The sequence below is a fragment of the Myxocyprinus asiaticus genome, chromosome 3, assembly GCF_019703515.2.
Source record: "Myxocyprinus asiaticus isolate MX2 ecotype Aquarium Trade chromosome 3, UBuf_Myxa_2, whole genome shotgun sequence".
NCBI lineage: Eukaryota > Metazoa > Chordata > Actinopteri > Cypriniformes > Catostomidae > Myxocyprinus > Myxocyprinus asiaticus.
This window is the reverse complement of record NC_059346.1, coordinates 53,955,292-53,971,894: the sequence shown is the minus strand read 5'-3', so window position 1 is coordinate 53,971,894 and position 16,603 is coordinate 53,955,292. Positions and strand designations below refer to the sequence as shown.

The 16,603-nt window shown below is 35.7% G+C and overlaps 1 protein-coding gene across 7 annotated transcripts in view; it reads right to left on the bottom strand.

Moving 5' to 3' along the window:
• The window catches only part of LOC127422464 (heterogeneous nuclear ribonucleoprotein K), a 30,947-nt gene extending 22,070 nt beyond the window's left edge, over positions 1–8,877 (bottom strand). For all 7 annotated transcript variants that reach the window (XM_051665996.1, XM_051666014.1, XM_051666004.1 and 4 more), the window contains exons 1-2: positions 8,807–8,877; positions 7,777–7,887 (exon numbers count right to left, since the gene is read on the bottom strand). In XM_051665996.1, the coding sequence (XP_051521956.1) occupies positions 7,777–7,837 (61 nt within the window). In that variant the 5' untranslated portion in view covers positions 7,838–7,887; positions 8,807–8,877. The remainder of the gene's footprint in view (positions 1–7,776; positions 7,888–8,806) is intronic.
• Between the last annotated feature and the right edge of the window lie 7,726 nt (positions 8,878–16,603).

Genomic DNA, 16,603 nt, shown 5'->3' with positions numbered 1-16,603 from the left:
ATGTTTTTAGAAGAATATCATAATCTTAGAAGAAACATATAGAAGATGGTTTCAGACCCCGAATAATGCAAAGAAAACAAGTTCATATTCATTTTTAAACAACATATAAACAAACGTAGTAGCTTCAAGTACAAATTCAGTGTTGTGAATGCTAAGATGGTGCAAATTGTACAAATTATGTATAAACAATAAACATGTAACAAAATATATGCGATACAACATCTGCAAATTATCATATATTTTAAAAAGCTAAAATGTGACCAAAATGATGAAAAACTAATGATGAAATAAAAATTTTCTGAGAAGAGAATTAATCATTTCATAATGTACCAAGTTAGAAGGTCCCCTGTATAATTTCAAGCATTAGCTGAGAGAGAATTTCTTTAATGTCAGCAAAATGGACACTGTAACTGAAATATACCCATATGAATTGATATCATATCGAAATTGAATCGAATTGAGAGCTTGTGAATCGGAATCAAATCGGGAAATCTGTATCAATACCCAGCCCTAACGTCTTTGATCATTTTGATGCGTTTCAGGCATATGCACCCCGTTTTAAGAGCGGTACAAGCGTAAATATTAAAAACGCATCTGTTCTGCTCCATTCACCTACTCATCCGGTGGCTGAGAGAACTGCATGCTGTATGTAATCAGATATGGAAGATGTGAGATGTCGCACCTGTGAAGACCAGCGTGTCTGCTTTGGCCTGTTGAAGAAACTCAAACATCTGGAAAAAGAGCAACTGAAGGCTCCTGACTGCATCAGTGCATAAGTCTGTGTTTAACCATGGATCGTATTATGTTTGTGTGTAATATATTTAAAAATTTCATCGTGAATTGTATGTGTTTTCAGCTCATATCAGCTTGGATTGCTTGTGAACCAGTAACAATACGATTCAAGCTTTGCAAAGGAACTATTATGTAAGGATGGGGCACATAAAACACTACTGACCCGACTGCAAAACCGTAAGTAACTAGTTTCATTTACGAATGTTTCAAATGTCATGACTGTTTGATAGTTTATGGTGCTGCTGTGCTTGAGTGAACAGTTTAATACATTCAGATGAAATGTGATGGGTGTGCATTATGTGTGAACCCTGATATTTAGTTTTATATTATTGTGGAATTGGTTCATTTTCTTCCGACTGAGTTTCTTTTATACATGGCTGTGTATTTGAGGGGCTGCATGATGCTAACCAATCATAACAGTGGCCAATAACATTGACCATTAGAGAACAGTGCTTATAAGTTCATAATATGCATTCAACATATCTTAATACTCACATCCGTGCGGCATTAACAAGTTTTAAGGAGACACTTAGGCCAAAACAGAGCATTTCAGACAGTGGGACAGGGACAGGGTGTAAAATGATAATATTTTACTAAATTATGACTGTTTTGGTGCAAAACAACTTTACTAACATTATAAGTGGACCTCAGGGAAAACAATAAAATTATATAAAAAATAATAATAATAAAAAAATAGGTGTACATGTGTTGGAAATAGTACTGATGTTTTTTTTTTTAGTTAAGTACTGCTACTGAAAAAAATAATTAACTTGAGTACAAGTACTAAGAAATATTATGACTCAGGTAAGAGTAAATAAGTAGTTTGCCGAAAAACTACAAGTAATTACGTTACAAGTTACTTTATGAAAATAATATTATATATAGTATATACGCTTCCATTTTTAGAACACAGACATTTTTGTTCTTGAAAGAAATTGATGCTTCCTTTCATCAAGGATGCATTAAATTGATCAAAAATACAGTCAAAATAATTATTTGCAAGTAATAATTACGTGATATTTATTCAATTTGTTTCTTTACCCGTGATGGCAAACATATACTGTGTCACCTATTCCTTACAAAAGCATTCTAAAGTGATAATTTGCTACTCAAGAAAATTCTTATTATTAGAACAATTGAAAATGGTTGCACTACCATACGGAAATCACAATACAGTGGGTTTTTTCCCCATTTGTTGAGGTATTGAGTTCTTACAAGCTGCTTTACACTTGCAAGTCAAATTTTGGACTTAAAAATAAGCAAAAATAAACATTTCTTCTAAAATTCTATTTTCTCCTGAAGTCTATTGTTTTAGAGAGGTGAAGGCTATTCCATGCATTACTGTTTTGAAAAAAGAATCTCTAACCAGGATAGAGAGGGAAGTGAATGACCAGATGCACAACAAAAAGAAAAGTAAATCACAGTCTCTAATTTGAGAAACAGACTCCTCACAGGTCCTAAACTAGCAGCTTCTAAATGCCAAAGACCTGCATTGCTGCAAGAGGATTCTTGGACAAACAGAAAATTAAGAATACAACATTTATTTAAATAGAAATAGCCATTTATAACTTTCTAAATGTCTCTGAACTACATAATGTGCATTGTGACTTAAACAGGTTTATTCTCATTCACGTATGTCCAAGTATTTTGGCTATTAAGTTAACATACTGCAAAAAACTAATGTAATGCAATATCATAAAGGAAATTTATCCTCTATATGATATTGCAGCAATTATCCAGATATGGAATGAGATTATTATGCAAACTGTTATCAACTCCTACATGCCAGCTGAATAAGGCAAAAATAAACATTTCTCACAGTGTTTAGTGAGAGATAGGATTGATTCAAAGACTAGTTGATTCAAGAACTGGTTGTTCTGTATATGTATTATTGTATTACAGTTGTAATAATAAAGTGTTAATTAACATTATGGTTTTTTAACATAGAGATATTAAGTCAATTGTAGCATTTTGTTACATTATGTTTTGTGATTTCTCATATCTTCTTTATAAAACATCCATCCCTTGCGCACTTTTGACCTCTAGCGGGTGAGGCTTTTCAGACAGATAAACAGCAGCACAGGGCAGGGAAGTACAGCACCATGAGCAAGAGTGTTACCCTCTAGGACAGTTTATTTTGAACAAGAGGGGCGAACGGTTGCGGAATTTAATGTGAAAGTACAATACCGAACTGATGCGGATTGATAGAAGCGGAGAACCCATCTGTGTGCACAGTGGTGCAAGGAACCAGATGGAAGGAAAAAAATAATGTTCAGTGAAAAGTTAAAAGAAGATCGTAATGTATGTATTTGTAACTATATCAGATATTATTAATAAAACACGGGAACATGGTTGGCCCCATATTTTGAATTTCGGGGATATTTTTGTCAATTTCTGTGGCATTTCACAACTATGTAATAACATATGGAACTATGGGAATTATGTTGTGATTAAACAAAATCCAAAATAAATCAAAACTGTGTTATATTTGAGCATCTTCAAAGTAGTCACCCTTTGCCTAGAATTTGCAGACATGTACTCTTGACATTTTCTCAACCAACTTCTTGAGGTATCACCCTGGGATGCTTTTTAAACAGTATTGAAGGAGTTCCCATCTATGTTGGGCATTTATTGGCTGCTTTTCTTTATTATTTGGTCCAAGTCATCAATTTCAAAAACTCTTTTTTTTAATGAAATAAATGTATATGGTGGCACAATTATATTTGTGTCTACAAAACTAATTTCAAACATTTAAACATACGCCTTCAGAACAAAAGATTTTTAAGTTCATGAGAAACATTTCAGCCAAGTGTTTCAAAACTTTTGACCGGTAGTGTATATGACTGGAAAAATAGTCTTTTGTTCGACTAAAAGTCACAAAATGCAAAACAATGCAGGTGCATTTTGAAATGTTTTAACTAATCATCTTGTAATGAATGTCACTTCAGTTCTACTTTGAGTATGAATTATCATATGCAGTAAAAGACACAACAATATGCAAGCACTGTAAAAGGTTTTACCACAAACTCTGACTGGCTTCTGTATGATTTCACATGAGTCTCTTCAGACCTGGTTGATTTTAGTAGAGAGCTGCAGTGGTTCTGTAGGTGTCTTTGCATAGTGCTTGTGTTACGGCACTGTTTTCTTACAGTGCTTACATATTGGCTGTGTCTCGTTTGGAAGGCTGTGTCTCCGGAGGTCGCTATTGTCGGCCGCATACGTCATCGTGGCTGTCTCGTTTCATTTTTTGAATTTTTTTTTATTGGGAATGCAAAAAAGGTTAACAACTGTATACATGTAAGTACATATACATAAAAGGCATTGACAATAGATAAAAAAAAAAGAAAAAAAAAGAAACAGCCTCGATGATGTATGCGGCCGATAAATGCGACCTCCGGTGGACGCAGCCTTCCAAACGAGACAGCCTTTGTTCACGTCTTGTCTGTCTCTCTGTCGCATTTGTTGTTTCCACTGGGTACCTAAAATGCTGCTACACAAACGATTTAAAAGTGGCGAGGGCATCTTCTATGCTAATTTCACCCTCACACTCCGTCATGCTGATATCGTGAGACAGCTTTTCACCTCAACAAGAAATATCGTCACGTTTTAATACCACACCCCTAGTCAAACTACATTACTAAATTACTGTGTGTTAATGTTTGACACAATTAAAACATTGCCTACCTTAAAAACAAGTCAAGTCTGATCAGTGCTTAAACGTGTTCAGACGGTTCCCTCATACCTGAATGAACGGCTCCTTTCCAGAATAAAATGAAATATTCAGAAAACTACAGTATTACAGTTCTTGTATAATGACAGGGCAGAAAGTCTTGGAGAAGCTAGAAGAGAGGACACCGGCAGCAGTTTATGAGAGCTGTTCTGCTCATGATTCTGTCATGCCGTGCACAGTGCGTTTTAGTTTATAAACAGATTTGGCGCTTATAACTTGCTGATTTCTTCTTCCCAAAAAAACGTCCCAAAAATTCAGAAATATTATGTATTTTTTTTTTGTACTTTATAATTTTGGTGAAAAATAACTGTAGTGAAGTTGAATACTTTTTCAACCCTTTTTCTCTCCATTTTGGCATGCCCAATTTCCACTACTAAGTAGGTCCTCCTGGTGGCGCGGTTACTCACCTCAATCTGGGTGGCAGAGGACAAGTCTCAGTTGCCTCTGCTTCTGAAACAGTCAATCTGCGCATCTTATCATGTGGCTCGCTGTGCATGACACCGCAGAGACTCCGCATGTAGAGGCCCATGCTACTCTCTTGATCCACGCACAACTTACCACGCGCCCCATTGAGAGCGAGAACCACTAATCACGACCACGAGGAGGTTACCCCATGTGACTCAACCCTCCCAAGCAACCGGGCTAATTTGGTTGCTCAGGAGACCTGGCTGGAGTCACTGAGCACGCCCTGGATTCGAGCTCGCAACTCCAGGGGTGGTAGTCAGCGTCAATACTCGATGAGCTACCCAGGCCCCCTGAATACTTAATTTTTAATCAACTCAAGTAAAAGTACTATTATTGATTTATACTTAAATTAGAACAATCTGAATAATGTACTGTAACGAGAGTAGTTGTAATTCATTATTTTCCACCTCTGGTCATCACCCCTTTGAGCACCTATTTTTGTGTGCAACTGCAAACAAACAAAAAATTCTGCATTCAGAAGAACTTTATTTGTCGACTGGAGTTATGTGGATTATTTTGATGCACCCTAAATATGCATTTTGGACCATCAAAAAATGGGGTACATTCACTCTCATTGTTTTAAGCAGGAGGCCTGAAATTAAATCCTAAAAATTTTTGTAAAGTTTTGATGAAGAAAGAAACTCAGATACATCTTGGATGGCCTGAGGGTGAGTAAATTATCAACAAATTTTCATTTTTGGGTGAACTATTCCTTTAATTGAGAACTTCAGCAGGCGCGTCCTGCTGGATTTTTTCCTCATAACAGCGGAAACAACTTAAAATACTCCGTCATTTTTGGGCATACAGATAAGTGTAAGACTTTTATTTGTGTACACTCACAATAACAACAAAACTTTGGCTTTTGTAAAATAAAGAAAATAAACAGGGTGCGCTTTCAGCCGTCTCTGTCTCCGCGAGCATCTTTCTGAAACGCGTCACAAAAATGAACTGAAATTCCGTGAATATTTATCAGACAAACATGTGTCTAAAGAAAGCTTAATGTCTACTTTTAAATAAAACAATTCACATTTAAAACAAATATTCTCTTGCAATGTAATCTGTATGAAATAAAGCAATGTACAGTTTTTCCTGGCTCAGCTAATTATCGCTAATGTGATCACACCCACCAGCAGAGCACGCTATTCTTAAGGTAATGTGCTGAGACGATCAATGCAAATGGTAAATGCCCCCAACAGTGCCTTAAAAAACATCAAGTTCATTCACTTTCCTGCGCGTTTGGAAGATGACACGCTACACAGGTGAGGAAGCTCTACAGATGGTCCTGAATAGTGAGGAAGAGTTCACATTTTCCTCAGAAGAAGAGCAGAAATCTGACGAGGAACGTTTGCATTTTGAAGAGCGACTTGATCCAGCCGAGGATACAATTTCGAATAAGTAAGTCTTTACTTACATTAGTTGACATGCTATTTTATATAAACATGTACATATTTTACTAATTGGACTATTTCCAGACTTGCCAGCCAGGATTCAGAGTATTGAAATTTGAAATATGTCCTAATAGGCAAGTTTTAGTTACATTTAAATGTTGTTTCGGCTAAAGCAGGTATTTAAATTGTATGCTGTATGATATAAATATATGTAATATGATATAAAATTAATATGAATGTTTAGATTATATTTTAACTAGTGTTTATGCTGCTTCATTATCATCAACGAAGCTTGTGCTTGCAAATATCTGTTCGGGTGTAAATGTGTAAAATGTGCTGTAAATATGCCCATATTAGAAAATAAGCATATTAGAATGATTTCTGAAGGATCATGTGACACTGAAGACTGCAGTAATGATGCTGAAAATTCAGCTTTGATCACGGGAATAAATTGCATTTTACAATATATTCAGATAGAAAACAGTTATTTTAAACTGTAAAAATATTTCACAATATCACTGTTTTGCTGTATTTTGGATCAAATAAATGCAGCCTTGGTGAGCAGAAGAGACTTCTTTTAAAAACATTAAAAAATGTTACAGATCGAAAACTTTTAAACGGTAGTGTAGGTCTACAGTCTTTAAGTAAAGTCTTTATGTAAAGAAAATGTATAGTCAGATTACTTCTTTTAACTTAAACTTGATTTTGTGAATAAGCTACAAACAATACATTCAATCATTAAGTCTCCTCAAATTCATTCTCTCTCAGGGGAGGGGTCTTTGTCTCCTCAGGTGTGAATCACATCAACATTCATGATCATCCACGCCTCCTCGCATATGGCCTTTCTAACACTAAAAGTGTCTTACAAAAGTTAAATGACTATATTGTTTTGTATGAATGAGTTGTCAGGATGGTTTTCACATCATTTTTGTAGCAAAAACTCTAGGCTACAAGATCCAGTCCTCAAAAGTCTTGTGAACAAATGTTTAGTATGTGTTATATGGCCTTATTTCAGTGACTTAATTTTTGTTTTTTTCAAAAACCACGCATAAATGTTATTTTCTCAAAAATACAAACATGTACATACATGTTGCTCACATATTATTGTAGCCCAGTTTGTGCTGAATACAGTGTTATCAGACATTTAGCCAGGTATTGGTCACGCCAGCTGAAAAGTGAATTGCTTTCAGAGGCGGAGCAAGTTATTACATATAGACAACATAACATGTTTTTTCTTTGGAACAATTTGCACCAATGAATAAGTTCAGAACAGTAAATAGGGTCCAGTTTGATTCTAGTTGACTTTAAATACAGCTATGTGTACTGAAAGCTTTCTGCAGAAAATGCAGATATGATATGTAAGCTTTCGAGGTATTGTGCGATTCAGAGATTATATGTTACCGTTAGTGTCAGTGTTGCTGAATGTGGTTTCTTCTTCCTGCTGCTCAATTTCTGTATCCATTGTCTTCAGCCAGCAGTGAATCTGGAATAGGCTGTCCTCGACCGGTAACTCTGTGACACAGAGAGGGCTGAGGTTTAAAACAGATCAGAAACTAAGCTACATGGTGCTCCAAACTGTTGGCAGAAAGAACACCATGGTGTCTCCCCAAAAACAGGGTATGTGTCCAAAAAGCCATGGCACTTATATAATAGGATACTCATATTTTCAGCTCGAGCTTTCATTACCTGCAATTTAAACAAACAGTTTATACAATGAATGGTTATTTGAGGACGAGCATGACGTGCAAATTACCTGAAATTATATAGAAAATAAACAAGGCCGGCGACAGGCAAAGTACACTTTCGCCCACTAAAATAAATCCAAAAGAAGCCTCTCGTTAACTAGCACTCGCGTTAGTTTAAAAGGACTAGTTAAGGCCCACTGCTTTCAAAATGGTGCGCAGGTAGCATTTAGCCCACTAGCCTTACGGTAACGGTTCCCTTAAGCCATCATGATTATCAACACAGCAGCATCCACAAGAGAAATACTTCTGCATTTAGCGAACTATAACGAGACTGTCTGCCTCAAAAGTGACAGTAAACGAGCCCTTTCTTGCTGGCGATCTATGGGCACAAAATGGCTTGTTTTCAAGCGGACTCGCGCAAAATGACAACACGAGGTTTGTACGTCCATATGTTAAACATATGTATTAGCAGTTCGTTTATGTGTATAAGTCTCCGTTTTGTAGATAACAGCGAAAATGATGTAAAGTTGCGTGGTCGACGACTGTTGCCTCTCATCAGTAGGAAACTCGCTCCATTTTGAGAATTGCTTATCTTTGCGTGCTGGGTCATTTACAGCAGCGCAAATACATGTAATGCTCTAATTAACGCTCAACACCTTTGTCATTTATTACTCCTGAAATTAAAAAATAAAACAAAATAGCCTAAAGTGCAATTATTGCAATGCTTATCAAAACATTTAACAAACCTGCAGGCAGCCGTTTTGTCACACCACTTTTCGCTCGTTATTTCTGCGCCGTCTATACTTTGATATCAATGTAGGTTGACGTGCATTTCTTGAGCGCTGCGATTGGCTATGCTGGAACTCAAACTCGCATTGTCATTGGTTAGAATAGCTTTCAATATAAAAACAAAGAATCTAATTGGATAAGAACGCTGTCAGTTATATCGTGTTGTCCCACCCTTTGGCTTTCGCTATCGCCATAGCAACTGAGAAGCGCTCTTGTGTCTTTATTCTATGTTTAAAAGCTTTGCAACGGACATCATAAATAAATACGATTTATTTGTATCCCCATTTCACGACGGATTGTCTGGAAAAAGTGGATTTGACAGTTCAATGTGTGCAAAATCTTGTATCATTTGCATCAAATTTGTCAAAATATACAAAACTAGTCAAACGGACAAGAATAAAGGACTAATGTATATCACTTTCTTAGCTAATGTATTTGTAGTAATATAATTTGTTGTTTGTCTCATTTCTATGAATAAATATTGTTTTCCTGATGGGAATATCCCAAGCAACTTAAAGTGCACCTTAGGCTCATGAATTTGTCCTCATTAAAAAAGTTTAATTCCTAAAGACATTAATTGTAATTTTGCAATATATGAAGGATAGCATAACCACTCACATTAAAATAAAGACTCCAGTCATATCAGTAACCTTATAAAAGCTGTTTTATTCTACATGGAGAGGGTCCCTCATGGGGGCGGCCATGTTTGAATCACATGACCAGCTGAATACTACTCGCTTAATCTCAGTAACTGCCCTGTTATTTGACACTTTCACTCATTGATTAAAGTAATCATGGCTGCCTGTGAATACTACATTTCTACAATGGCATCTGAAACTGAAAACTATTGATTTTAAATGATGCTGCATCCAAGCTGCTAGGTGTCAGTGTACAAGATGACACAAAGTCTAAAGTTACTTAGTGAAACTTTAAGCTTTTGTTGTTGTTGTTGATGTTTACTATTCTTTCTAGTGTTAATTAAGTTACAGTTACTCTCTAAACCCTAGAGTTGTCATTGGTAAAAATAATCAAGTGTTCCTAATTAAACAGTACTTAAAATGGCACATTTTAGAATCATAACTCAAATATATAAAATATCTTTAAACTTTGGCTTCGAGTACTAACTCAAAATTATCAAATAAAAAATTGCGGCTGTGTGGGATACCCATAAGCCCTTGCACTTGAATAAATATGTATGTTTTGGTCAAGACAAGGGAACTTATGGCATAATATAATAATTGTTATTAAAAAAAATAGTAGTTTTAAGTCTTATGACTATTGTTGTTGTTTTGTTGTAGCTGTTTGATAGTCGTTTGTGTGAAGTCATGAGGGTGATAAGTGAACTTGGAGCCTGTTACATTTAAGTCATTTTCTACTCTATTTGTACTTTTCAAAAGTGCAGATCTATGTGCACTTCGAAGTACTGATGAGATATGGGCATATGGGCAACCTATAGTCTAGTCATAGTTTCCCTTATACTTTATAAGATATGCTATAACTCAATTTAGTTAATTAAATAAATGAAGACACCAATACTTTGATCACAGATGAGTTAAGTTTACTTAACTAGTAAACTGTACTTAAATAATTAAGTTCACTTTACTTGAGACAAATAAGTATGTTTACTTAGAAAAAGCATGGTAAAATAAATTCTAAGTAAGGTCAGCTAATTAGATTTTACAGTGCATGTGCAGGATATTAATTATAGTGTAACAAGGTTAGAAATGGGAAATAATGAAGCGGGAACTGTCTGAACGGTCAAAATAATATTTAATGAAACAAAAAGACACACAACACAAAGGCACACAGGGCAGCTGCCTGTGGCTCTCTCTCTCTCTCTCTCTCTCTCTCTCTCTCTCTCTCTCTCTCTCTCTCTCTCTCTCTCTCTCTCTCTCTGGAACTGCCGCATCCCGCTGCACTTACCCCTATCCTCCGCTGATTGGCCCGATTGTGGGCCTGGCCCCACCCTCCTCCTCGTCACATATATCTACAATTCTATTTGAATGAGTTAAAATACTAATCCTTGATATCAGCAATGGAAACACTACTGGTGAAAATGCCATTTTTCATATCAGTAATTAGGTTTGCACTAGTAAAAACATTAATTCTTGATATAAAAATAAGGTCATTACTTGCAGAAATACACATTCAGTTAGGATCCGTGTATGCTTGCAGCTGATTTTTCAGACAAAATAGAAAAACGGGTTGAAACTTTCATTATTCCTTTTTCCGGTTACTTTATGAATGGATAACTGACTTTTTCCTCCTCTTTTCTGCAATTTTACTTTTTCTAAATTGTGAATTATTTTTTGAATATATGACTTATATGACCAATTTTCTATTTGTAACTTTTTTGCGTCTTGCAAGTTGCGCTGCGGTCTGTACCATTACCACGGGATCGGGGAAGAGTGTGGGCTGGAGAACAGACTGCTCATTACTGCAAGGCTTAAAAGGATGCAGGAGTCGGAAATCTATGGCAGTGGTAATTATTGGCACACGGGCGATAGCGAGAAGCCGCCTGGCCGACAAAAGCCCCCTCTGACGGATCACCTGATTCAGTCCACCTCTTACATTAATAAGCATTCTTAAAATAAACGGCGGTGATCTCTCCTGAATGGCTATTAGTTTCCTTTGTAATTTAGGGGTATTAATAATTTCTTATGTATTAAGGCCTTTGTATTAAGCTTACTTGCTAATTGATTTCTCCTTGTGTATTCATTTATAACTGGAAGAAAACTGACCCATGGTGGCTGGCCGAATAAAGAGCTCAGAATTCCGAAAATACATCGCAAGCTCTTATAAAGTAGTTAACAGGCTACATAAGAATAGATCCATTATAATAAATTAATGTATTTATTTTGGAACGATACGTGCAAAATTCGGGACTCTTCAACGCTCGGTAATTAATAGACCGCTGTAATGACATCTTAATTCCATAAAAAAGTATGAATGCACAAGATACAAGAGAATATGTTAATGTAATTCTTTGGAGTGAGAGTGTAAGGAGGTTTGTCTACTCTCTCGCTATCGACCGTGTGCCAATAATTACCACACGCTTGCCATATTCCGACCCCTGCATCCATTTCACTATCTGTAAATGTATTTCAACATGTTATATTTGGAATTTAATATATCTAGAAATTGATTTCAGATATCAATAAATTGGAGAATAATTAAAAACACATTAAAAGGCTTTCTTACAAGTTACAATCACACTATAGATATATATAAAAAATAGCATTTTTTACTAGTTGTAATTCAGTTGTTGATATCAGGTAGGGATATTTGCACAGGTAACAATGTAATTATTTATTAGTATCAAAACAATATCATTTTTAAGAAGTGCACTGCTGATAGGCTATGTGGAATTTCAGCTAGTAAGAAATTAGTTATAGATATGATGAAGTGAATGACCAATCATTTTGAAATTCTACTAGTGAAAATGCAGTTACAGATATCAAGAATGACTGATTTTACTAGTTTAAATTTTTATTTTTGATATCAAGAATGGGTAATTCCACACTGAAAAAAAAGACTAAGGTTTACTTAATTTCACAAGTTTTTACACAAAGTGTTTCTAAGTCAATTTTAATGGTATAAAACTAAGGAAATACTTACCTTCATGACAATATTGATTAAAGTGAGTGAGTAAATGTAACTTAAAAATTTCAGTTAATAAAATAACTTTTACTACAAATATGATGTACGTGGTAGTTAAATTGTATGAACATTTTATTAGAACATTTCACATTTTGAACTTTCTTGATAAACACACGTTTGATCATGTACCACATGGCATATGAAAAACTTTGACAGGGAAACATAATACATGCTATGTAATCTATTATAAAACGGATAGTTCCGGTCCTGGATGCTGATTGGTCAGCAGCAGTGCTTTATTCATAATAAATCACAGCTCTGACCTCTTTACAGAACGTCTATTTGTATCACTCCAGCACCCATAGCTGACAGTTATTCTTGTTGCCTAGCAACATTCTGTTGAATATATTTTCTGCTGGAAGGATGGCATTTAATTATTTTATTTACAAAATATAATGTTTTAATGAACATTTGTGTCCTTAATATTTTTACTATGTGGTGACTTTTATAAAAGCAATAAGGCACTCAAGGCTGTGCCATATTGTGAATATAGTCACAGCTGAAGGGGTTGCAGGCACTCCACTTGGCATCGTGCCTAACAACCATAGATAACCATGCATTGATGCCACATTCGTCTGGTTCGGATACGTCAACCTTGTCGCCATCTTGGAACGGTCAACAAGGTGTGCTGTTTGAATGTAACTGAATGTAGAAGAAGCCTCAGACTGCTGCATAAACTGCTTTTGTGTGGAAACAGTTCATCATATAACGAATTGACCGACTGGGTGCTAATTTTCAGTATGTTTGCCATGATATACTCATTTGAACTATAACGCGATGGGTGAATGACATGATATGATGGTCAGAGTTGTGGTACAGATATATTTTTAATGACTTTGTGTTGTCTCTTGGAGTTTCATGAGCACTGAGGCACATCAGTACGTCCACAGCTTGAAGGTAGGATCTTGTGGATTTATGAATGAAACTTGTTTTAAATCTACCCACTCTGCTTTCCGTTTTTATTCTCTGAACACTTTAAAATACTCATGATAACTTTTTGCAACTCTACAACCTGTAAATCCACTTCGCTAGCTAATTACACTTTGACATCAACACCATAGAAATCTATATAGAATACGCTAGACCTGGCTGCGCTAATTTCTCTGGCGCATAAGGTTAACAGGCATTTCATGCCTTATTGCTTATTTATAAAACGGATAGTTCCAGTCCTCGATGCTGATTGATCAACAGCTGTGCTTTATTCATAATAAATCACAGCTCTGACCTCTTCGCAAAACTTCTATTTATATCATTCTGCAGCACCCATAGCTAACAGTTATTCTTGTTGCCTAGCAACATTCTGTTTACTGTTTACTGCCAGGGACTATTCCTTATGCACTGGTGAAGCTAGGGCGCAGCCATCTTGAAAATTTTGTCTCCGAACTTCCGTTCTAGCGGTTCTATATAGATTTCTGTGGTGTTGATGTCAAAGTGTAATTAGCTAGCGAAGTGGATTTAGCTATCATGAGTATTTTAAAGTGTTCAGGGGATGTCATAACAACTGGAAGCAGAGTGGGGAGATTTTAAAACAAGAGTACTTCATTCATAAATCCACAAGATCCTACCTTCATGCTGTGGACGTACTGATGTGCCTCTGAGCTCATGAAACTCCAAGAGACAACACAAAGTCATTAAAAGTATCTCTGTACCACAACTCTGACCATCATCTCATGTCATTCACCCACCGCATTATAGTTAAGATAAGCAGATTTATGAGCGTTAAACTTGGGGAGAGGTGCAACTACATTTATAGACACATACATACTTACAGTATACATGTGAAAGTGTATGTTTTATTTTATTTTTATTTCTGTTTACTACAATTTTAATCACATTTAAGCCTCTAAAATATGTATGGTGACATTAATTTTAAAAAGTACAATTGTTATTTCTTTAATGTTGAACTTCCATGTGTAATAATACGATCTGTCACTGTTTGAAATTTCATGTCAACTACACATTTTAACACAAATTATTAACAAGTTGAAACCTAAAAATAAAGCAGAATACACCTATAACAATTAAACGCTTCTATTGTGAAAAAGTGCATTATGTCACAGCTGTCTGAATGTGATCTGCCAGGTCCAATTAACCTCTGTGTGTTTCGGAAAAAAACGTTTTACAGAAAACTTTTGCAGTGACAGAAAAAGCTCCTTTCATCAACTCTTGATGAAAAATAACATCTGTGCTCCCACACCTAATCCATTTTGATCAACTCTTATTAGCTTCAATACAAACAGGAAGTTAGATGACAAAATTCGGAAGAGTAGAGTGCAGAAAAGGGGCGGGGCTGAATAAGGTGAATATTTTCTGGTGGCAGGACGGCATTTAATGAATTTACCTACATAATATAATTGTTTTTTTTTACTTTGTGGTGACTGTTCTATAAAAGCAATAAGACACTCCTCCAGCCATGGCTATATTCACAATATAGCACAGCCTCTTATACCTTATTGCTTAATTAAATAACATAATCTTGCATTACATACCTTTAAAACATGTTGTAGAGCTGAGCGCAGACCTTAACACAAGATGATGATGGTAACAACCAACACGTATTTTTTAAAAAAAAAATCATGAATGGGTACATTTGAGTAGAAATTGAACTTCAGAGTTCACATAATAACAATTTACCAAACGTTAAAACAAAATCAACAATAAAAATGGTGTAAATAAACTTGCAAACAGTGGAACCATGCAAGCTCATTAATTATTCAAGCCCAGTGCATGTTGGGAACACCAGCTTCGAAAAGTTAAGTCAAATTCACATATTTTCTTTACCTGTGAAATTTACTCAGATTAGTGACAAGGTTTTCTACTTTTATGATTGATACATGATGACGCATTATGCAAGATAAAAAAATAAAATAAAATAAAAAATAAATCATAAATAATCATTAAGCCGCTAGCTAGAGCATTCATTTTTACATGTTTGAATTGAGTATACATGTAGAATTTACTTAATGTTTCCAAGTTCCAACTTATTCAATTTAGAAAGTAGTTAATCTTTCACACTATTTACCTCGCCAAAAAAACATTTTCTTTAATTTTTAAAGTTATTACGTCATTTTTGATAGCGCAAACCTTATACAGATATCAAAAATTCGCACTTCCACTAGGATTTCCATTGCTGGTATAAAAATGTATCATTTTAATTACTGAAATTGAAAGATATCTATAATTCATATCCTGCACTGGCTGCACATGATTAATTGACAAAATCTTGCGATAGTGGGTCATTTCTGTGATTGCAGCTCAAAAAATGTATAGCCCAATTTTAGTCTTTTTCGTCCTCTCCTGGTAAAAAATAACCATAACATTTTATCACCATTTCACTATGACATTAAATCCAGCAGAATAAAAAACACAAATTGTGTGTATGAGTGGAATCTAGCGCAGACTTGCAGTTTTGCAGTTAAATGTGAAATTTAAAGGCGCACATTTTCCGAATCCCTCCCAAGAGACTGACTGTGTAGGTAAACAAGACAAGGTGTTACTATTTAAAGCTCTCTATTTATTTAGTCTCCTTTTACACATGTCTATGCATCACCAAAATCCCGACTGGAATGTAAAACTGACATACCTAGTTTAAAAAAAAAAAAAAAACAGCCTGGCATTTTTGTTTAGTAATTATTTTTCTAGATGCAGCCCATCTTGTGCGTCAAACCGCACGTCACACTCCGGTTATAATGGCTATTCATCATGTTTGTGGTTTAAAGAGCAACACAGTGGAAATTCAACACAGCCTCGCGTTCCGGGTCAAAACAGATTGAAATGTGGGGAAAATATTTAAAAAGTCAAACTTAATCGATATAACAACAATGCGCGTGACTACCGAATATTCACGCGTCTGCAACCGTAAATCTCCCAAAGATCGCCCCATTGACACCACTGATGATCAATTATTGCCGATATCTCATCGTTGAGAGCATCTTAAGCATGCCCCCCCCCCCCCCCCCCCCCCCCCTCCACGTGTATTTACAGCGATTGCTGAGGGAGATGCGGTCGGTAATCAATAGACGCTTGCAGGTGAACGCGCTGCTGCCTCTTCACACACGCGCGCACACACAGTCTCGCTTGTTCAGCATCAGCAC